This window comes from Hyalella azteca, unplaced genomic scaffold, assembly GCF_000764305.2.
Source record: "Hyalella azteca isolate HAZT.00-mixed unplaced genomic scaffold, Hazt_2.0.2 contig12589, whole genome shotgun sequence".
NCBI classification, from domain to species: Eukaryota; Metazoa; Arthropoda; class Malacostraca; order Amphipoda; family Hyalellidae; genus Hyalella; species Hyalella azteca.
In genome coordinates this window covers 28,951-53,587 of record NW_025942544.1, presented here as the reverse complement: position 1 = coordinate 53,587, position 24,637 = coordinate 28,951, and the positions used below count along the sequence as shown (strand labels likewise).

Below are 24,637 nucleotides of genomic sequence, written 5' to 3'. Positions count from 1 at the left end.
CCTAAAGAATGAAGGGATAATTTCAATGGTTCTCGAATGCCGGTTGGGAAGGCCATGTAACCGGAATTCGCGGTTACAAATGGCAGGTAATTTCGAGACCGGTTGCAAAGAAATGCATTATCGGCTATGGATGCAATTTGTTCGGTAAATGGCGTGCAGATTGGCCGCTCACAGAACCCCCAGGTAGAACCTTAGAACTTCGGTAATTTTCTGCCCTTAGATTTCCTAACAAAAGGAAATGAATGGAGTTTTTTACTGCATAGATCTGGGGAAATCTGGGCAGGGGTATTTAAAATTTTTTGGAATGTCGAGGGAAAGCGGGGATATTTTGCATATATATAAGCAGTGAATATATTGTTTTACATTAATATAAGCCTCGTCAATATTACTTTACTCTGATAAAGGCTATTTAAATAATATTTTTATCGATATTAGCCCTGTAAATATAATTTTGCATCGGCATGATCCTTGTAAATAGTTGATGGCATCAAAGCCTCATTGTCAATGGGGGCTTAGGTGTCTAGTCTAAAATTAAGGATATAGCTGCTCATAAGTCTTTACTTTATAGAGTGGTTTTAACTTTAATGTTGCTAAAAATAAAACGACCAAGTTAAAAATTGACTGTTTCTCATGCGTCACAATAATTTCAGATTTCACTTATTAAAAAAATAAATTTGTTTTGCAAGTTCTTCGATCTCACATTGAAAAGAGTATAGTCAAGAAAGATAAATTTTTATCCGTTTTCATATATTTCGGTTATTTATTTTTCGATTATATATTTAGTTATTCATTTTGAGTGATTATATTAGAAGATATTCGTTATCAAATGAATCCTTTCAGAGATTCTCGTCAGAGAGATCCTTCAGAACTGCAGCTGATCAGAGTTGCCATTTCAGAACTGCAACTGTTCAGATATGAAGTTTATGTACGGATTGACTGTTGAAAAACTTAGATAGGCACGAAGCCTGGCGAGCTTAAAATGGTGATTTCCTGAGTAACAGAAATGATGAGATGGTTCGATGTGTCGGGCAATCGCATACGCGTGTCGCACTTCTGAACGAAATCTTTTTGATGCTACGGACAATATTCTGAGCCAAGCACTCAAGTTCAGCGCAAACTTCTGACGAATTCTTGGTGCGTTCAACTTGATACTCAATAAAGTCTTAACTCGAGAGAATTGAATGGATAAAAAGCCATTGGGAAAACTTCCTCAACAAAAGCTGTGATTTTACTATTAAATTTGCATTTGATTAGAACTAGAGACGATGGAGCCGTTCATCCTGTGCAAACTCGGGCGCAAGTTATCAAAATAATTGAATTTCTTTCCGTTTCTTGAATCGAACAACTTTATAGTGGAAAAAGAAGTCTAATTTCAATTTTAATATATCATATTTTTTTTTAAATTCTGAGGAATATATGTTTTGGCCTCATTTGTTAATTGTAATAATATTCATGATGTATGTGACATGTATGAACGCCAAGTACGAATCTAATCTTTTCAATTCTCGTGTCTTAGTTTAGTTCATTTTATAAGAGATGAAAATCAAAATATTTTTCCTACAAAAATTATAATAATATATAGTTATTTCAGCGCTTATTAGGCCGTAGGCCTGTCGCCAATTTTTACCATGGCAGAACATTCACAGCTTCTTGCGGTCTCGGTCACGCCACTCACTCTTACAATTCTGCTGTGCTTAACAGTCCGGCCTCCTCGCCGATTCTGACCAAAAACTGTCCATCTGAGCTGGGTTCGAACCAGCACCTCTCTGCTTCAATCCTAGGGCCAAACTTCCAAAACTCGCTAAGTGAACGTAAGTACTTACGCTTTATTTTCTGGTCTATGATTGGTGGATTTGGCTTGAATGGCCGTCAATGATTGGCTGATGAACTTACGATCTCTTAACTTAACTGTAACCACTGGGCTACCCTGCCTCATAGGCACTTTGCCACAGTTGACTATTACCTGCTTTGTTCTTTGTTATCACTTAATCAGCCCGAATTTCTCTACTATTAACCAGGAGTCGATTTTCTGACTATACAGCAAAGCTTTCGCTCCCCCGTAGTTCAGAACTTGGCAGCATTTGTTTGCAGTCGCAGAAAAAGTAAATTACTTCATGGGTTGGGTTCGTATTCATCAAATAAATGACTAAACAATGAAACAAATTTAATGGTTTTAATCGATTGTTCAGTCAATTTAAATATATAATACAATTTAGTGAATACTTCAATCGGCCCAATCTACTCTAACATATAATAACATATATTTTCAAATCAGAACTCAATTTTTTTAAGTTCAGCATGCCTAAAAATTAGTTGATAGCTAAAATTATAATTCTATAAATTTATTGATTCATCTGCAATTTTTACTAATGAAACGTTACCGTATTTAACCTTTCTGTCCGGTGTCTTCAATCAATAACCGAGTTGACCCGACGCTACTCAACCCCGTTCCCTCTGGTTGAAGGAAGATGTAACTTCATCTGTTTCTTTGCTGTAAGATCATTTCCTTTTCTCTCGTAATCCTTGATGAATTTAGCTCCTTTGAACACGTTCAGCCATCGGTCGTTCTACCAAGCTTACCCACACGGTTGCTTATTTTCGACTCGCAGCAAAAATCCAGTGGTCTGTTCACAATTTCTTGGGGAAACTCATTCAAAATTTTCATCATTGTAAGGCAAGGCTTTGACGAGCTGCGGGCCCCGTCTCTTGCGTTATTAACGCGCCACGCCGCAAAGTTTGCGTGGCTTGCGAAAAAATGGAATAGAACAATGTGGGTTTTGTGGTCCAGGTGCCTGGTCACCGCAGCGCTGCAGGTTTTGTGGTCCAGGTGCCTGGTCACCGCAGCACTGCAGGTTTTGTGGTCCAGGTGCCTGGTCACCGCAGCGCTGCAGGTTTTGTGGTTCAGGTCCTCAGGCTCATCCATCGCACGTGTCCAAGTTTCAGGAATTGAAGCAGCTGCCCTCGCGTCTCAACTGAACTTAGGCTCGTGGGGATGTGGTTAAAACACTCATAAAAATAAATGGGTCATAATGTGGAAAAGTGTTACATTTTCTTACTAAGAGGACGAGCAGACAGCTGACGTAGCCCTGATCCGCTCTTTTTCCAATGGCCAAACTAGCTCAGGACGAACGTGTAATGTATATATGAAAAACATATAATTTACAGTATAAAAAGCATATTTAAACTGAAAATTTCTATTTCTGGTGAAGCTTTCACTTGAACTCATTCTGTGTAGTAAAATTTCTGAAAAATATCTATAGATGAAACATGTGAGAATGACAATTGAATATATAAAAATAATTATGATCACTGTACTCACTAAAGGCATGAGTTATCATCTATCAATGCCTTCATTTACATATATTCATTTTATAGTTGGTAATTTAGTTTTTATATAGGTACCCACGTATGGGTGAAATGTACATCACTCCTAGGACAAAGTCGCAATCATTTCACTAAGTGTAACGTTAGTAATGAGAGATTAAAAAATTAATATTGAATGATGGCATGGAAATTGCTATCCAGCAATTAATACGGTGGTATGAAGTAAAGAAGAAATCTTGAGATTGGGAATTATATTTAAATTTTATCTGCATGTTGAACTCCAACATTTAAAGAAATAAAAATTGCAAACTATACCTAAAGAACAACTAAATTAAAAACTATAAAATGAATATTTGTGAATGAACCCATTGATATATAATAACTCAAGTTATTGACATGAAACCATTCCCTGTTTTTAATTAATAAAATCAATTCCTTTTTTTGTTGGAATGGTGAGTGTGGGAGGCCCTTAAAAAAAAAAATAAAAAAAATATAACTCAAGTCGTTAGTGGGTACAGTGAGCATACCTATTATTATATATTCATTAGTCATTCTCACATGTTTCATCTATAGATATTTTTCAGAAAATTTTACTTCACAGAGTGAATTCAATTGACAGCTTCACCAGAAATAGACATTTCCAGTTTATATATTGGTTTATACATGTAAATTATATGTTATTCATATACACATTCAGCTGTGCGTTAGCGAAATATTGTTAGATCTTTTTTCACTGGCATTCATGGCAGTTACCGACGAATGTCAACTCAAGTTTGAGGTGGGATGTTGAATTCCGACAATACAGGTTGGAAGTTGTAGAGGTTACCGACACATCAACTCGGCCTGCATGATCAAATAGGGTCATCACTTTATTGCATAATCCGTCAGTAATAGCATCTACAGTCCATTATTACATAAACAATTCATGTACCGGCCAACTGGAGAAAATGACTTATTAAGGTGCTTGTACACGGGGACAGTACTGGCGGCAAGTAGATCTGACATTTGCCAAATTTCTGCAGCAAGTTTACTTGCGGGATAGACAACAAGCGGCAGAAGTTTGGCAATTTTATGATCTACTTGCCGCCAGTACTCTCCCCGTGTACAAGCACCTTTAGTCTCGAGTTTCAAGTCTCGAGTTTGAGGTTTTCATAAAAGAGTAAAATGAACAATAATTAAATTTTTGACTAGTAAATTAAAGTAATGAATAAACAGATCAAATAATGCAACACAAATCGATTCAAATAAATTAACATATTGTAATTCAATAATACACGTCAGGACCTAACACACTACGTACCTCTGCTTCGGGCTTCTCAATGCACAATAATCTAGCAGCAACTTACACCTTCTGCATTCCAACGTCCGTACAGTCTAAACTAAAATTGTGTTGAACGACTACAAAATAATTGATGTATTCCAAGTAAAATAACACGCAAGATAATAAAATTCGAGCTTAACCCAATGAAGTTGACTGATGTGCCGTTATGTAAAGTTCAGCTTCAAGATATTTGAACCATGTCTACCGTCATATAGAATTGCGCAATTAATCTATAGAAGGCACCATAGCATCCTGATTTATTACAAGTTCCTAGTTGTGTCTCTGCTTCATACAAAAAAATTACTTCTTCTCCATAAATATGTACACTTTTACATCCAAGTAGAATGCACTCTGCATTTGTTCAAATTTTTGATAATTATGAAAATTATCAAAAATAAACAAAGAAAACGCCAAGAAAATTCACCATATCGATATTGAAAACGTTTCGGAGTCCAGCTCCATCATCAGTTCGACTAAACTAAAAATGAATAAAATCACTTTAAAAGTCAAAATTCAAAGACAGACATAAAACCTAAACAAGACCTATCTTCTTTCAGAGTGAGCATAATATAGCTTCCTTCAGAGTGAGCATAATATATATATGTTTCTTTAGTATGAACATTATCAATGTTTGATGCGCTCCAAAATGCACCAATTATTATTTAGTAAATATCATTAACAGAAAATTATTACTAGAACAAAAGTCATTGCTTGTATTCCAGAATTAAACCTACCACAATTCTGCCACTCGGCGCCTCCTGTCCGAGCGCAGGCGAGCCTTGTTCAGTATTTTGAGAAAAATAAAATGATGACTGACACTGAATAATTTTATTCAGCTACGTATTTTCTCCAGATATCGCTCACAAATTTGTAAAAGTCTACGCGAATTATTGGATGTTATTTTAGTGAAGAGATTTAAAAATTTTCAGGTGAAGCATAATTCAGGCACGATTCATTTTTCTTAAAATCGCTTGCGCGGCAAAGTTCAAGGAAAGCATTTAGGTTCTTCTTTCTAGTAAATTTGTTTTTTAGTTATTTGAATTATGAATTGATTTTCAGAAACCTTTGAAATTTCTGGCATAAAATGCGCGCCCCAAACTGAATATTAATTGCAATTAATAAACTGAAAATTAATAAGGTTTAGGGCGCAGGACTTTATTAATTCAATTTAACAACATTTATCTACTCGACACTCTTCCATTTGTAGCATGAAACTGGAATACACGAAGTAAGAAACTTATTTTTAAATGTGTTTCACCACACAGAGAGTGTGTCGATTTCTACTATAAACGACCAAAAAACGGTGAACTTTTTAATTGAATAAATTATTAAAATAAATGACTATTAATAATCCCTGGATCTTCAAATTTTATCACTGTCGAGAACCACATGAGATATTTGCAAAAAAATTCAATGTTTTTTCGCGAATACTTTTATTAAAGATTATTATATTCGGGCTCGAATGAGATTTTTACACAACAATTAAGTATATAGCAGGACTGGGATAAAAATGTTCTAAATTGTATCATAAATCACAATATATCAACAACGCAATACATCCAGAGGATATGGATATATGATATAATGATATCCATATTGGGTATTTGATACATAAATATGATATAACATTGAATGCTTCTACTAAGCAAACATGGGCACCCTAATTTAACCCAATACTTAATTTGTACGTGGAGGGCAAACGCAGCATATGAAATCTTACCTGTGCTTGTTTTATACATAACTGACCTGCGGGACATCTAGTTTACATATTTTTGCTAGTGATTATTATATTCGAGGCTTTAATCACTGGAAAACGTGATCGACATGCGCACTGCTAAAAGCTACTGTTCGACAGCATTTTGCCACGTAGAATTAATATTTTTTCAATTTTATAATTATAAAACCTGTCCTATTTTACTAAGGTACTAAGAAATCGTGAAACTTTAAAATACTAAAGAAAAATGATTTTTCCTTGGTCTGAATATTTTACATTGTTTAAAGGTTCATTAATAATTTACCTGAAGTTTTCACCTGAGCTTATACAGCTTAGAGAGCGTAGAGGCTTTTTTTTTGCAAGGGTCTGCAATCGTTATTATCACCTTTAACGATTGAAAAAGGTAAAATTGTTATGTAATTTCAGAGTTAAAGAAGCTGTAATTTAGTGGAAAACACTGTATGCGATAGGAGTTTTCATTATAAAGTATTATAACGAATAATAACATTATAATGTATTATATAATGTGGATATATACCATTGTGGAGTATATATACTATACTATAATAGTATTATAATGTAATAAGTAATAAAGTATTCGTCATTAGTTTATTCCTTCAGTTATTGAAATATTATTGATGAAATATGACATTACAAAATCAAAATATATGGTTAAAAAATTAAAAATATTCCCGCCTCATCTGATCCCTCACCATTCTCGCTAATTGTAGAACAAAAGTTTTTATAAATTTGACAATAAAACTTTGTTAAAATATTACAGAGGAATGCCAGAAGTGCGAGTAGTTTTGTGATATTATAGCGTTAAAGTAAAGCTTGAGATACACGCTGCTTGTGGTGCATTTCTTAATTATTCTTTGTGTAGTATAGAATAATATAATAAAGATTACTACATAGTAAGAAAGGAAAATTGCCCACTGATAAAATAAATCTATTAAGCATAAGTTGCTCCTTTACTGTGATAAATTAACTACATAATAAATTAGCTACATGATAAACTAGTATATATAATAATTTAGCTACAATATAAATTAGTATACATAATAAATTAGCTACATGATCTACTGCTACATGTACTTGATCTACAGGGTGCGGCGTGGGAACTTACTCTTTTAAAAAAATCACAAAGTAAAAAGTATTAAAGATAGCGTTTTAATTCTTTCTTTTTTACAAAGAGCTACATTTAAAGTTTCGTTGGGTTTACTTACAAGTTTAATTCTTGAATATTACATCTTGTAGGTGACCTCCATGCTGTTCAATACATTTCATAGCCCGCGCACCATATTGCGCATGGCGCCACCTTCCTAGGACTAATGGCCGCCACGTGGCGCGCAATTCAAATAAGTAAGTTCCCGCGCCGCACCCTGTATTTTTCATTTAAAAGTGACAATCTTCAAATTTATACGATATATCTACTACATGTACTGGATCTTTTTTTCATTTAAAAGTGGCAATCTTCAAATTCAGACGAGAAAGTAATGAATTTCTTTGGGATTTTATTGTTATGAAATTCTGGGTTGATTTGGGATTTACGTAGCCTTCTGACATTAATATTTGTAATCAATTATTTCGGAAAAATAGCTGCTCAAAAGTTTTTACGTATGTAAATAGTATGCGTTTAAAAATTACTTTTTAAATACCACACTCCTAAAGAGGCCAGTGTCTCCGTTAAACATGAACAATGAATTTCTTATTTTATAACAAAATATTTTATTTATTTTATTTGACATGGTGATTCTTTCAATTATTGATTCATGCATTGTATCCGACTATGCGCAAGTGTGCAAAATTTCAGATTAATTGGACAGGTAGAAGTGTGTTAATATCGATTATAAGATTTGTAGCACACAAACAAGAAGTGAAGTTTAATAAAAGTGTTGTAAAAAGAGTAAATTTTCATCATCTTCATCTAGTTTCGGGAACCGGCCAGTTACATCGCTCATTGATTTACTGAATCTAATGTAGTTTATAGTTGATTTGGAATTGCTATTGTTTTTCGAATAATGTAAATAAAATGTTGAAATTGAATGATGTTTGAGAAAAAAATGAGTTCACGTACACTTTTTCCACGCCTTCGTACAACGCCACCATATTGTTTGCTCAAATTAATGTCTACGTTTGAATTTGGTGTTTATTGGAAATAACCATCGACCTACACGAAGAACAAAATCGTCTGTTATGCCAATTCACGTTGAATTTTAAGTTCATATTTTTTATTTGATATAAGTTCATCAGTATTCCATAGTAAACGCTAACATCAAACAGACCACTCACGATGTAGTTTAAAATTCAACAAAATCTCAATACGGAGCGAGCGATACGCAAGCCAATCAATCTACTACGGCCGAATTAATATTCATTGTCGTACTGATTCTTTTTATGCAATGACTCGGCAGAATTGTAAATGAATCACTCTGAAATGAAAGAATGAATCCCAATTGAAAGCTTTAAATCAGCGTAGGTATTCCCAGAACTATTTATGTTGAAACAAGATTGTTTGGTCGGCGTATGGCTTATCATGGGACGCTGATTATCAATCAACTAACTTTTTTTTTTTNCCTCCCACATTCACCATTCCAACAAAAAAAAAAAGGAATTGATTTTAATAATTAAAAACAGGGAATGGTTCAAATCAACTAACTAATTATCAATGATTACAATGTACCACTTATATTTTGAAAATGGTGGCACCAATTTTCCAGTGTAAACGTCGTTTTAATGAGATACAAGGCGTATTCTAACAGAATGAGTCATGTTGTCTAAATGAATGGGTCCATATAGTGTGACACATTTTCTGCAGGTAGCAGTGATACATAGCTTTGCCATTCAAAACTGGGTCATTATAACCCACAGAAGTACAAGATGTCCATCGCAATATGGACGGAGCCACTCAATTTCTTTGAGTGTACCTGCCCACAGATTATGAGAACCACAAACAATGACGGAAACAAGAGACTGCAAGGTTCAACAAAATTTCGACAAAAGATACTTATAGAGTTGCATCAAAACGTTCAGAAATAGACCAAAACAATAAGTATAGGATTCTAAAGGCTTGGAAACTGATCGTAACTTACGTTGGATGTCGAGGAATCTTTAACGAAACAAAATCAAGAGACTACAGACACGACGATGGGTCATCTAACTAAGATGGTTGTGATATGAACGAAGGTTAACATATAGGAAAAGCCTAGACTGATGGTTCTCAGCACAATATCCATGAGCCTAAATAATACGCCTAAATAATGTTTTTATTTAATCTAAAACAACACTCGTGACATTAAGTTCTTGCAAATAACATGACTCGCATGAAAAATAAGTCGAATCTAAATTAATGAGTCTGAGCGATTCTATATTTTTAAAATTGAAGATAAAATGTCATATAAACGCCGTAAAGAACTCATCAACCTTTTTATGCTAGAGTCAAGCTCATCCTCGAGTTACATTTATTCCAGTCTTTTCTTCAATCAGAATTATTAAGCAGAGACATATGATTTAAATTGCCTTATGCAAGCAGGCGCACAAAGGCAACATCGTCTCGCCCTGACATTGTCTTGCCTCTCCCACCCGTGCGCGCGTTTGATGCACTGCAAACATTTGTTACAGACTGACTTCGTGAAGGCGCTACATGCCTTCACTACCGCTAGATGCCTTCACTACCACTAGATGCCTTCACTACCACTAGATGCCTCCGCTCCCACTGGATTCCTCCGCTCCCACTGAATGCCTCCGCTCCCACTAGATGCCTTCACTCCCACTAGACGCCTTCACTCCCAATAGATGCCTTCACTTCCACTAGACGCCTTCACTCCCACTAAATGCTTTCATTTCCACTAGATGCCTTCACTCCCAATAGATGCCTTCACTTCCACTAGACGCCTTCACTCCCACTAGATGCCTTCACTCCCATTAGATGCTAGCACTTCCGCTAGATGCTGGCTCCTTAACATCGAATCACCTGCTACTTAACATCTGATCACCTGCTACTTAACATTGAATCACCTGCTACTTAACATTGAAACACCTGCTACTTAACATTGAATCACCTGCTACTTAACATTGAAACACCTGCTACTTAACATCTCATCAGCTTTTAACCAAATATTGAATCATGCACTGTCCACCAGCGGACCATTTGCTACTGAGCAATAAATTACTTCTACCCACGACTTATAATTACTTCTACCCACGACTCTACCCACTTATTTATATGATGTGCATCATTATTTACATGATGCGCATTACTATTTACCTGATTTACCGTTACTATTTATTTGATGTGCCTCACAATTCTATGATGTTTTCAATTATTTATATGAGATGCAATGATTTTGTACATGAGTCCGCTTCTACACAATATTTCTGAAAATTAGTTGTTGAATTCCAGGAATTTTTGATCAAAAAACAAATGAAATTTAGATTTCTGATGAAGAGCTAATTTCATTTAGCGGACACTTCAATTGCAGGCTATTGCAATAACTCGTGGTTATTTGATCACGTTATAATTCATAACTTAACGATGTTTATAACAAATAATGTTATGGAACGACCCAATCAGCACGAGGAACAATTATGTTGTGTTGGCATAGCTGCCATGTTTATGTCGGCGCAGATCATTTCAATTCGAGCACCGCCTGGCATAAACAGCATTTAATGCAATTAATTAGCTATCAATAACTTAATGAAAGGTACAACGTTATATGTAAATAAATTTGTATTGTTAAATTTAAATAAATTTAAATAAATAGATAAATCTAGATCTACTAGAAGTTACATCATTAAATAGAATTAAATCGATACTATTATTTCTAATTACATTCTCAGCATTAAATTTAATTGAACTTCAAACAGCGCATGCTATTCACTGAGATCAAGTATTCATGATCATGACTCTAAAATATTTTCATGATCATGGCTCTAAAATATTTTCATGATCATGGCTCTAAAATATTTTCATGATCATGACTCTAAAATATTTTTCGATGACATGTAAGAAAGGCTGGAGATGGCAATGAAATTCAATTCTTCACTTCTGAACAGTTTTTAGTATCTGCATAATATATATATGTATGGTTAATTAAAAATCTGGATTTAAAAATGATTACTCAAGTGTGAATTATTGCATAATGCCAGTCACTTACTGTTAATAATAATAAATTTGCTCATAGGTAAATATAAATTATATTATAGTAAATATAAAAATTATAGCCAATTCAGTTATATAGGTTACTGTTAATGCGGTGCAATAAGTCAGCCTGTTTTTCACGCCAACTTTTTTATTGTGAATTAAAATATGAATGAAAGTGCAAATAAATAAAATTAATAAAAGCTTTTATTATTTCATAAGTTCTTAGACCTTTTCTTGGGCTGAAAATTTATCATTTGAGTATTCAATCATTTCACCACATAAGCGTGTTACAAACTCCTCGTTTACATATATTAGTTTATAAAGTTGGTTGCGCACATCAGTTTGGGCGTCATGATCGTAATATGGGGCTGGTAAATACTGAATTAATTACCGTTTTGGAATTATAACGATTTTAAATGGTTAAAATTTTTAAATCTGTTGCACAGAAATACATTGGAATCAAAGCTACTGCATAGAAATGATATATACGTACAAATGCAAAGAACAAAATTTTTCAGATGTATTAAATGTTATAGCAACTCATGAGAAGCGTTTAACTGTGAAGTCCATTTTTATTTTCTCTATTGATGCCAATTAAAAGATCGAGTTAAACAAATATTCCTTTCAGGAAAAACTTAATGAACTTCAACTCAGAAGATGAAGTTTATAAAGAATGAACGGAGAGTAAAGAGCTATTATAGTGTGCAGGAAATGCTGATAATGATAATGCAATGCGATATAATATCGCGATCCAATATTGCACAGCAAACGCAAGTCAATTTATCGGTAGTGAAAGTTTTAATTCATTTGATTTCAAAGTTTCGCGTCGGAAATAATGCAGGGGAGGCGATTTTTGTTATTAGTTTCATAATTGAAGATAAATGGAGGAGATACATTAGTGCTAGAAATTAATAGCGAATGGAGGAAAGGCAAAAATATGTTTAATGTTGAGAATAAAAGATTTAACTATCGCTGCAGCATATCAAAAAGTTGGCATGAGTTAGACTACAGGGAATGGAGGCTAAAGGTCTAAGAAAACGAGTTTTATTTGAAGAATCTACGGTAAACAAATGATGATATAAGTAACTATATAAGGGTGAAGTTCGAGTTGTTTTTAGAATAACTTAATTACATCTGATATTAAATTAAAAATTATTTTTTGAATATGAATGATTAACATCGAAGTTAGAGAGACAAAAATTGAGGTAATTTCAATTAAACATGATCATTATTTAGATTATTTGCTAATGGAGACTACACTCATGCAGTTTTTTATTGTTGATAAACCTGGCCAAATAAAATATATTTACAACGTTTAAAAAACAAAATCACAGCAAATTTTAAGGTCAACAGCGCACGATAAAATTATAATTCCGTACACATTTAAACTGGCTTGCCGAGTAGACAGATTTAGAAACGAGCGTCAATGGCAATAGTTTTCTCCTTCCATGTATTTACCTTTAATTATTTTCTAGTCAATGAACGGAAAAAATTGAGCTTTTTTGCAGCGCTGCAGTGAACGACGACAGCGATTATTCAAGAGACGCACTACAGGCCGAAAAAAACGTAAAACTTTAGAAACAGAATATTTTACCGCAGCCATGAATGCTATCTTTGATGGCGAGAAATGGACGCTAGAGTTCGTCATTTTATAGACGATAACGTCGACACGTGAGGCGGGGGATGTAAATGTGTTCTTGTTTCGTAATTCAATAGATCTCAAGAATTTATAGTTAGATTCAATATTTAAACAAACTTCAGTCACAAAGAGGATAAAAAATTAGTTAGCAATTTGCAATTGAAGAGGTTTTATCGAGAGAAGTAATGACGTGCAATTTTCTTCATCAACAAGGTTTCAAAATATTCAGTAGAAATTTATGTTTTTTAGTAAAATTTATCTCGTACGGCGCATAAAAAACATTTATGTAGAATTTAATTTTTTTTTTCACAGAAATTCCGAGGAATACGCGCCTCAGCTCTTGCAAAAATACTTACCCTTACGCGTCTTGGTTGTGAATGGCCCTCTTGCTAGCCACTCTCAGTGTCCTCCTGGCGGTCGCGTGGTGAGGTCGTCGGGTGTCGGTGCTGCTGTGCCGGTGCAAGTGTTTGGTGTGCGGCACGCATGGCCTCTAATCGTTAACAGATGGCCTACTGAAACATTATTGTCCAGCCTCTGGTCTGGACCTGAGTTATGACTAGCCTGCCCCCCTGCAAATGAATGAGACTAAGTCTAAATAACTGTCTGTGTTAAAAATCATGCAGATAATTCGTTATAGTTGGTCCATTTCTAGATTACTTTTTAGAGCACTAGTAAAAAAAATCTTGGATTCAAGTGTTCTGAAGATTTCAATTAAACAGAAAACATATAAATTAAAAACGATAAGACTATATCATTTGAGCGGAAGATTACATGAACATAAACATTTTATGAATGAAATTTTTATACAAGTTGTTTATTGATAGGGAAACGATAATTATTTTGCAAACACTGTTTAGTTGTGCTTAAGAAATTTATGATAATCATTTGAACGTTTACAAATGTAAATTTTCCGGTCATGGCACTTTTTTGATAAACTTGTCGTCCGGACAGTAAACCGTTCCCGGTTTTATTACGTGCAGCTTGAATGTGTGGATGTGCATTATCTAGGGGGGTTTGCATCAAATGTTTTACATCAGAGGTTGTTACATAAAATGTTACACATCAATGGTTTTTACATAAAATGTTTTACATAAAAGGTTTTGACATCAATGGTTTTTACATCGATGATTTTTACATCGAAGGATGTTACATCAAAGGTTGCTACATCAAAGGTTGCTACATCAACGATTGTTACACCAAAGGTTTCTTACATCAAAGATTTTTCCTTCAAAGGCTTCTGCAGCAAAATGGTTCATCCTTGTGTTGCATCCATCCATCGTAACGCTTTTCATCCCTTTTAAGAAATTCACTTTATTTAACATGCCTCTTAAGAATTGCACAATTACACATTTCATTTGTCAAGGTTTTCCAGCGTTCGTATGTTTAAAATCTTTGAGATACACAATCAAAGAAAAATGCCCAAGTTATTGATAAGAGAATTGATTTTGAGAACCTGGTACGCTTAAAATTTTGAAAGATTTTATGCAGGAAAAATTAATTTAAATGGATCAACTCAACTCCAAATTTACTTTGCATCGTTGAAAAGTTAATAATTTCTCAGGTGGGCGATGCCTGGTTAAGTACAGCTGCTATATCATCGCATTATAAAACACACGTGAATAAAAATTGTCCTTAAAATGCTGTAGATTTGCATTAAATTTATTCATCAAAATTATTGCACGAGATCAACGGTCTTTTTAGCGCATTTTTTCATTTATGGAAAAAAGGCGCTATTGTGCTCGTCATGTTTGTCCGTCTGTCTGTCCGTCCGTGACTTGACGTTTTCGTCGACGAGAAAATGCGCTCTCTGTCACTCACTGCAGTGAGTACTGAGTTATATTTTTTGTGCCTTCGATGTCCTCCGAGCTAGTTTTGCCCGCCAGGCTCTTAATAACGGGTGGCTTCTTCGGCTTTATATGTTGCGCGCGCTATAATAAATATCATATGGAGAATACTGTTCTTTTCATACAAATATACTAAAAAATATATTCTCCGTATTAATCAACAGGATGTGTAGAGAACACGGAATATCTTGAGAACGGGCCGAAAAGTACAATAATATAACAGTATTAAAAGATTCGAAGGTTTATATCTTCTTCGACTCAGTATGACCGATTGATGGTAAGAAACCCTCACTGGTATCCATTAAACAAGACATCTGACGTCGATTCAACGTTAATTAAACGTTTATTCGTGAATTTACTGCCATTTAACGTTGTTTCAAACTAAATTGCCTAGAGAATAATTTAATTATTATCTTAATTGAGAGCGGATCGAATGACTGACGCGGTGGTGCATGTAGCGACCTGATGAACAGGTTTTGATTTTGATGAAAAACATCAATATCCAACATGTTATTTACAAAATCCCAATTGAATAATATTGATTATTGCCATGTACCTGAATTACAAATCATCTTGTAACTATAAATTTGTTCCTTGCGTGGGTTCCATTTTAATTTTAATACAAAATCTAGTTCTGATTTTTTGGTTCTCGGCCTAGTTTAATATTGAGAAAACTTCATTAAGACGAAATATACATAATAAGTTAAAATTTTACTATAATAATGTACGAGTATTAATAATACATTGACTTTAATTTTCAAGTTTTCCAGGTTTCCCTCAATTCAGTTCCATCTATTTTTTAACTGATGGAGACACACAGGTAGAATTATGGAATTATGGATTTACACTATATTTTATCATAACCCATATCCTATGATGGAGCAAGAAATTTTCCTACTTATTAACTAAAATTTTTTTAAAATTGAGAAATTATTTGTCACTTGTAAACATGACAAGTTTCTAAAATTTTATTGTTTTTTTAGGTTATATTAATTTTCTGATTTAAACTTTTTTAAAAAATTGTGAAAAAAATTGTCATTAGAATATCATAATTGATAGATTTTAGAAATATGTTCCTTATAGATATGAATTCCAGAATCGAAAATCAACCTTGCTAGAAAATTGATTAGATAGCATTGGACCATAACATATTTTTTCATTTGTCGTGAGGCATTCAATTTAATCCTATAGGCTTCAATTTATAACTTTTTTCAAACAATCATAGCTTGGAAATTGGAAGTTTGATGAATCGCGTGAAAAGATATTAATACGTACAAATTAAGCAACTTTTCGCTTCCACGCTCCAGACGAACTTTGATAAACTACTTCGATTTATTCCCTATGCTGTTCGATTCTTTTATCAAATACCGTTACGAAGTTCTATTCCTGTACTCTTAAAGGTTTTTCTTGCCTAACTGTTGCGGGCATTAAATCATTTACTTTTTAAACGTTTTTCTACTCGTACTGCTACGAGCTTTTCACCCCAATTATCCAATAAACTGTTCTATCCTAATAGTTGCTACCCTTACTGCCGAGCCTGTCACCGGCTGCAGTCTCATTTCTCTCACGTAGAAAGTCCGCTATTATTTTTTTGCTTTATCCTTCGTGGAAATTTGATCCTCACGATGGACCAATTCAGTCCATTTATATGCGGTTCAATCTTGCACATTCTAATTAATTAAATTCTAATTAATTAGAAGTGCATAAATTAAGTGCATTTATGCTACTGTGAAAATGTTTCACTCATATGCCCATTCGATTTCTATTGAAATTGGATTTTATTTATAAATATTTTTCTAAAAGGAAGCCCCTTATTTCTCAAGTTCTTGTAAAATATAGAATTCAAAACTTTGCGTTTTTATTAGGCAACTTAAATTGTGCGATCGGATAATGTGTCTAGAACTTGCGAAATGGATAGCGTAATTAAAACTTTGATCAACATTTGAAACGCAAGGACAACAGCAATACTGAGCAGGACCGGAATTAGCAACAATTCAAGATTGCGTTATTTTCTCGTTTAAGTAACGACGGATAAATTGAATAATTGATTGGTTTCTATGAACCAGTCGAAATTGGGGTCAAAATATGGCGTTCTAAATATGAGCCTAAATTTCGATGATAAATTGGGGTCAATATAAGTGGTTCTAAATGTGGGACTAAATCTATGCGATAATTTGAGGTAAAAAAAGAATCAACCTAAAAAAGCTGGGGACATAATATAAAACCTAACCACAAAAAGTCTTTAATAAATAGAAATTTATCTTGAATCCAGCGTTATTCATGTGCTTTATCCTATGGAGCAGGTGTTCTAAATCAGTTTTAATATTGTAAATATTCCAGCGATGATATTGAAACTCGACAGTAAACAAGAGGCTTGTCCATCAGAGAGACCTTCATATAGAAGGAATTCGCACAGCTCTCAAGCTAACATGAAGCTAACGTTAACATGAAGCCGTCGAAATATTTAAAATCGATATTATTCGTTGAAACATTTGTTATACGTTGAAACTGGCATCATTGGTTGAAGCAGTTTAAATAATTATTGTTCGTTGAAACCATTTTCTTACTTGAAACAGGTATTTTTAATTGAGCTCTTCATCATTATTTAATGCCATTTAAGCCGTCATTATTCACTCAAACCTTTAAACCTTTCTTTTTCGTTCAAACCCTTCAAACCGTACTTAATCGTTCATACCCTTTAAACCGCTCATATTCGTTCAAACCCTTTGAACCTTTCTTCTTCGTTCAAACCCTTTAAACCGTACTTAATCGTTCATACCCTTTAAACCGCTCTTGTTCGTTCTAACCCTTAAAAACCTTTTTTTCGTTCAAACCGTTTGAAACGTTATTATTCGTTCGAACCATTTAAACCGTTATTATTCATTCAAACCGTCATAGTCTCACTCTCACGACTGGAGTTTAGAGGTTGGCTGTAACAGCAGTATTTGCGATGTCGTGGACTTGCCAGAAAAAATTATAACGAAAAATAAAAATCTAGAAACCTATCCATCAGTCTTCTGTTAAACTTTTCAGCCAGCCCTGAATTCGGATTGGAATTCACTTACTATGATTGCATCAATATATATTCATGCTCCTACCACAACAATATTCCTTATTAATCCTTACAAATTCTAAAAGTATATAATGATGTACATTAGGTTTAGATGGCTTTTAACCTCAATAAAATGCAACACTGTTGATGCTTAGTTCGAAGTGAACAGAATATTTAAGGGAAACATTTGTATTCCGATTGCCTGTGCAGCGCGCGCCCGGATGTGCGATGTATTGTTTAACTGAGTAGCGTTGACTGATGAGCGGCAACGTCATGTCAGACTCAGCGAATTCTCAGTGCAAGCCGCGGCGGCAGTGAAGCAGAATCGTGTTTCGGAAATGACTGAAAGTAATTTGGGCCGCAGCACTCCAACAATGAGACGACTTGGCCAAAATGGAGTTTCTTTTTTTGTTCATGCACTCCAGAAAACCGGATACTCAATAACGCGCACTCTAATGATTCTCGCTCCGGCTTTAGAGAAGACGGAAACATCGAGCGGGTCCGAAAATGGAAAGTCGGAGAAAAAGTCTGAAGTGGAAAATATCTTGCTTTACGTTTGTCAAAAAAAGTTATGTACACATCCGTAGGAACTCGACTGTGCAAGTGACTATAACTTTAAGTGCTTTACATTTTTATGGTCGGCAGTACGACTGAGAGGCCGAGTACAGCATATATAGCATGTGAACAGCTCGGTAAGGCTGCACTGCAGGCAGCTTTTTGTATACACAATAACCAATAAGCTGCATAATTTGGAAGAAATAGGCAATAGTGAAGTGTACTGGTATGTTTACATGAGACTTTACTACTCTTATTGTTACGTCCAGTTAGAAAATTTAATGTTAGGATTTGGTGCAATTTGCGTTTGGAATTTGATAAGAATTTTTCCAGAGAAAAAAATGTAAGAAGAGGGCATGGAGTCTTTAGTCTTCTCATGAATACCGCGATCTGCAGTCCGTTCATGAAGAACTGGCAACAAAAACATTTCATGACTAGGAGCACGGAGGCTTCATAATTCCATTACTAGAAACACGGAGGCTTCATAATTTCATGACTAGAAACACGGAGGTTTCATAATTTCATGACTAGAAAGACTTGACTAGAAACACGGAGGCTTCATAATTTCATGACTAGAAACACGGAGGCTTCATAATTTCATGACTAGAAACACGGAGGCTTCATAATTTCATGTCAAGAAACACGGAGACTCGATAATTTCATTGCTAGAAACACGGAGGCTTGATAATTTAATGAGTAGAAACACGGAGGCTTGATAATTTAATGAGTAGAAACACGGAGGCTAGATAATTTCATCACTATAAGCAAAGACTAAGTTCGATCAATGATTTAGAACACCCAATTGGAGGCTAACAAACACGAGTATTCTCGTGGGACCAAATCTTGAGAAGTCATCCGGAGCCAAGAAAGTTCAACGGTCGCAAACGCCATTACGAACTCCAACTTGCAGTTGCGAGGGAGAGATCTTATCAGTCGAGTTGAAGTTGAAGAGCCCTTCATCTGCGTTGAAGTTTGTGCACTCAATTAATTACATGCAAAGGCCAAGAAAGAAACCCAGACTGAGATTCTCAGAGTCATTTGCGAAATTCATTGTTCTCAAGATTTATGTTCAATTCGACGACTCTGTACAGTAATAGAAGTAGTGGATTCTTTCGAAAATGTGTAAATAATCACAGTCATGCTCTCTCAAATTAAGATTATAAGAATACCTGACAATTTTTGAATAATTTTGCTTCATATCACAGTTTCAAATTACATTTTTAAATTGAGACATTCCACTAGACTGACTAGAGCGACTATTTCACAACAGAAATACACGTGTAAAATGAATGAAGCATGATATAAATTTTTTGGGACTGAAGCTTACCCTGTTATCTTGGATGACATCACCAATGTTGTTACAGTGTACACAGAGCTCACCTATTTGAAGTACTTGCGTGTACTTGTTCATCATTTTTTACTTTATATTTGCAAACAAACATTTTTCGTGTGTTTGATATGCTTCACATATTTCATACATTTTAATTAATTCCTAACAGTATCCCATAGATTTCAGACCTATTTTACAAAGATTCATCAGGTATTGTTCATTCATAAGCCAACATTTTCCAGAAATACTTTTGCTTTTGCAGAAAACACATAAAATACCTTTGCAGAAAACACATCATCCATTAATTTTCCAAGGTCATAAAGAATTCCCTTTCATCATTTTACATACATCTACACTCGATTAATGAATTATTTCCTCATTTTCCGTCATTTATTTCATGCAAATATATAATTCACTTTCTTACATCTCCAATGAATTCGTTCGTTTAATTCACCATTCACCTGCTGCGTATCCTCCATTCACATCACATTTATTTCGCGTACCATAATCCATGTAACCATTAGGCCTCGAAACATGAATTGAAATAAAAAAATGAGCAATTGTTTAGACACTTTTTGAATAGAGTTCAAATTCTACAGAGAAATCTACATGAAATTTTAATGCGACGCCAACAGATGATTTTCTCGAATTCAATTAATTCTCTCCAATTTGCTGTGATTTATTTTAAAGAAATACCACATTTATTGTTTTTCTCCCTTGGAAAAACTATTGAATAGTATTGTAAGCGCATGCTAATGAATATTCGAGTATTCATAGTAATAAATAGTATTCTAATGAACACTATTTGAAATCTTAGTATCAACAATTGAATATCCTAGTATCAACTATTGAATATCCTATATCAAATATTGAATATCCTAGTATATATTATTCTGAATGAATTCGTCTTCTTGATTATCATTTATATTGACTAGACGAGTTTATCGCTCGTTGCATACAACCGTTTTTTTTTATTTCGACAAGGTTGATCTTTGACCAGTAATTACCCAGACTACTGTTTTAGATGTTTTTCATAAAACATTAATAATACCAGTAAATTATTGGGAGAACCTCGCAGGAACTTTTCAATATATTTAGCAAAAGTTTGAATTATTGGCAGATTATACGAAGCTGAATCCATTTAAACGGCGTTTATATTTATTGTCCTGGAAAATGCGAGGCATATTTTATTATTTCAATCATTTACACCGGCTTAGTTTGGGGGAATCAGCTAAAACAAATTAGTTTTAAGTTGATTCAGACTAAAGTCCAGTATGAATAGATTTAAATTTTAAATTAAAATGTTTGTGGAAACTTTTATGTTTCTTTTGTATACTCCTTTTGTATCGTACTTTTTCTGCGGCCATTGAGGGAAAAATGCCGCAATAAAGTTCTGACAAATTTTAATGCCTGATAAATAATTTGTCATTTATAACCCAACACGCCTAATACGCTAGGCCATCCCTATTCCAATGTTCTTGTCAGCAGTCAGAAGTAGAATGTTTTTTAGGCCAAGCAATGAAAAAATGTTTGCATCGCCGCATTCCATGTTGTGCTAGAAGACAAGCACAAAAATGAAATGTCTTTCGCATTCTTGAAGTTAATCTGGAACATGCAGACCAGAGTTTTTTATTGGATTTTTTAGTTTGAATTTGAAACTATATTCTTTAGAACTGAAAGAAAAGTCGGCAAGACAATCAATGCATCGTGAAGATAGCTGAGGATTACTTTGAAGAAAGAAGCTGTCCAAAGCTGTATTCTCGGAACTGCGCAATATCAAAAACATTGATACTACTGCCTCATGCTGAAGAACCTGCTAGTGAGAGCTGATAGTTGCGGCGTTGGATGGTTTAGAAGAGCGTATTGTGCCTCAAAAAGGCCATAAAGTGATTCAAAAAGCTGAAAAATTATCTGCAGATGGTAATGCACTGTGGCTAAGACAACGCGAGAAGTATGGGTGTTCTCTCAGAGAGGCGGTACAATCTTGTTCTACGTGAAATAATGGCCAGGAAACGGTTAGATAAAATCAAAACTGTTAGGCTTAAGGTTGTGTGGCGTGGTAAAAGGGAAACATCGTCTGCGCTACGTGGCTGCAAATAGATATGTTGCATTCATTTAATGGATATACTGGATATATGGATATGCATCCATCTAATGGATACGCTAGATGGATTTGCTACGTCTGCAGATGGATATCCTGCAATAAACAGCTGCAGCAGCTGTTTAGTGCCGCAAAACGCACAACAAACTGCTGCTATGTCGCTATATCCATGCATCTGTAAGCAGCTATTGCAGCAGCTACAGCTGCAAACGGCTGCCGCTGCAGTTGCAGCAGCTACAGCTGTTAACGGCTGTCGCTGCAGTTGCAGCAGCTACAGCTGTTAACGGCTGTCGCTGCAGTTGCAGCAGCAGACCGTGTCAGACCCATGGACTGAGCAGCGCAGTAGAGGATATTGCATTGTCATTTTTACGCTGAAGCTGCAGCTCAGAGGCGCTGCCAGTCGTCCCGGGGACACAAGCGTCGAGATAAAGAAGCAGCTGTCACTCCAGAAAATATACCAACACAAAAATGTAGCTCGACACTTTCATGGAATTAGTGGCGAATTAAAATGAATACAAGCTACGGAAATTTAAATGAGCAGCAGAAAGTAGAGGTCTTGTTTCTCAAAGACGGGTGAAAATTGCTCGCAACTATTTTGTGGAGTCTAACTTTCGGATGGCAGATTTTCTCCAATGGCTTTGAACCTTGAGGAAAAAATTATGTGTATTCAATTAGAGGATGTTTAAGATATATTTTCAACAGTAAATACACATAAGATTTTTCCAATTCAAAGACCGGCTCTTTACCGAAACCTGATGACTTCGTATCTTATGACTTCTAATATTATTATTTCATTTCGAGTTACTAATAATTCTTCATTAATGGAAAAAATCGCTGTAATTGGGATAGCAATAGCGGTTATTAAATGTTACTTATTCAGAGGGCTCAAGTAAGTTGTAACTGTAACTTTTGTATTTATCACGAGTGTACACTCAGAAATTTAATGGGTTATATCGTCCAAATAGTAACGCACTTCCTTACCCACAGCATCACAAAAAAAGATAAAGCACTGTTAAGTCCTTTGGCCGGGCCAAACTTTGCAAACATGCCCCACATAAGGGCACAAAGTGCACCAATATTTGGACAATGGCTCACTCATTTCCCGTAGTGCAGGACGACTGCGGCGGAGACTCAATAAATTAGCCGGAATTGATCGTCCACTTGCATGAATTTTATAAGAAATTATTCATTGGTTGCAACTATCCATCGAGCAAGCCTGAAGATTTGTGGGCCCCACCGACTTCTCAGGCAGTTACTCCTTCAAATTTTCTGCCTCTCGGCCTGCTCTGGAAAATGTTCGTGTGAATTTGTTGGTCATCTTAATAAGCCTATAAATGTGAAGAAGTACTTGTAAAAATGAATAGAAATTACTGTTTAAAGTGTGGTTAGAGATAAGAATATAGACATTTCCTAAGCCCATCAATGGAATATAATTGTAGTATAGAGCGTTGGTATTGTACAGTGGTTTGAATTAATGCTTAGTGTGCTGCATATGAAATTGTTTTCTAATCTTCTAATAATCTTTGCAATTTTTTTTTTTTTTTTTTTCAAGTCTTTTTTTTTGCAATTTGAAGGTTAGAAAATTACCAAAAAGGGCTCTTAAAAAAAGTGCTCTTAAAAAAAGTGCTCTCAATTATGGGCATTAACAACTTCGAAATAAAAAATGTGTAATATTGAAGAACTTCGAACTTTAGGAAAGAACGGAATGAGTTTTTCTCGGTCAAAGACTTTCAATAAGCAATTTTCATGAGCGTCTAATTGCATGAATTTTATAAGAAATTATTCTTTGGTTGCAACTATCCATCGAGCAAGCCTGAAGACTTGAATTCATCTCCACTTGTGGAGTTTACAACCAGATACGCGGGACAGGTTTTTCAGGGATAACATAAACAAAACATGTGCCTTAATTTTCCAATTCATAGCGCGGGAAAATATGAAATTCCGTTTTTGTTTCTCACAATTGATAGCGGCAGTTTTTATTTTGTGTTCAAATTGATTTTATTTAAAATTGTAAACTAAAAATAAGTAATGATTTTGTATATTTTTCACGTCTATGAATTATAATTGCAAATTAGTAATTAGTTAGTAAATTAGTTAAAATAATACGCTTTTTGTACCTGAGTAAATGAATTGAGTCTTGTAACAATACAGCACCAGTATTGTAACAATATTTAAAAATGCAATAATAATAAATTCGATATTTTTCGCTTCCAAAGATGAATAATGAATAATTTTTATTTTATTTTTTAATGTTTAAAGAACAAACTTCAGAGCTGGTGAAATGTAAGCGTAAGCTCAGGAAAATACTTCCAGAGGAAAATTCCATAGGAATAATTCGCTTCTGGTTAGTGAATGGCATTAGATTTAGTGAACTGCAATCGGCTCAACCTGCATACATCTTCTTTTAAAACATGCGTACACGTTTTGAAAACAGCGTACACGTTTTGAAAACATGCGTACACGTTTTTAAAACATGCGTACACGTTTTGAAAACATGCGTACACGTTTTGAAAACATGCGTACACGTTTTGAAAACATGCGTACACGTTTTGAAAACATGCGTACACGTTTTGAAAACATGCGTACACGTTTTGAAAACATGCGTACACGTTTT

The 24,637-nt window shown here is 34.6% G+C and overlaps 1 protein-coding gene across 1 annotated transcript in view; it reads left to right on the top strand.

The window, feature by feature from the left end:
* Positions 1-13,103: 13,103 nt before the first annotated feature.
* LOC108681119 overlaps positions 13,104-24,637 on the top strand; it is a 33,199-nt gene continuing 21,665 nt past the window's right edge. Inside the window, exons 1-2 of the mRNA XM_018170110.2 lie at positions 13,104-13,141; positions 13,454-13,678. Coding sequence (XP_018025599.2) covers positions 13,104-13,141; positions 13,454-13,678 — 263 coding nt within the window. The remainder of the gene's footprint in view (positions 13,142-13,453; positions 13,679-24,637) is intronic.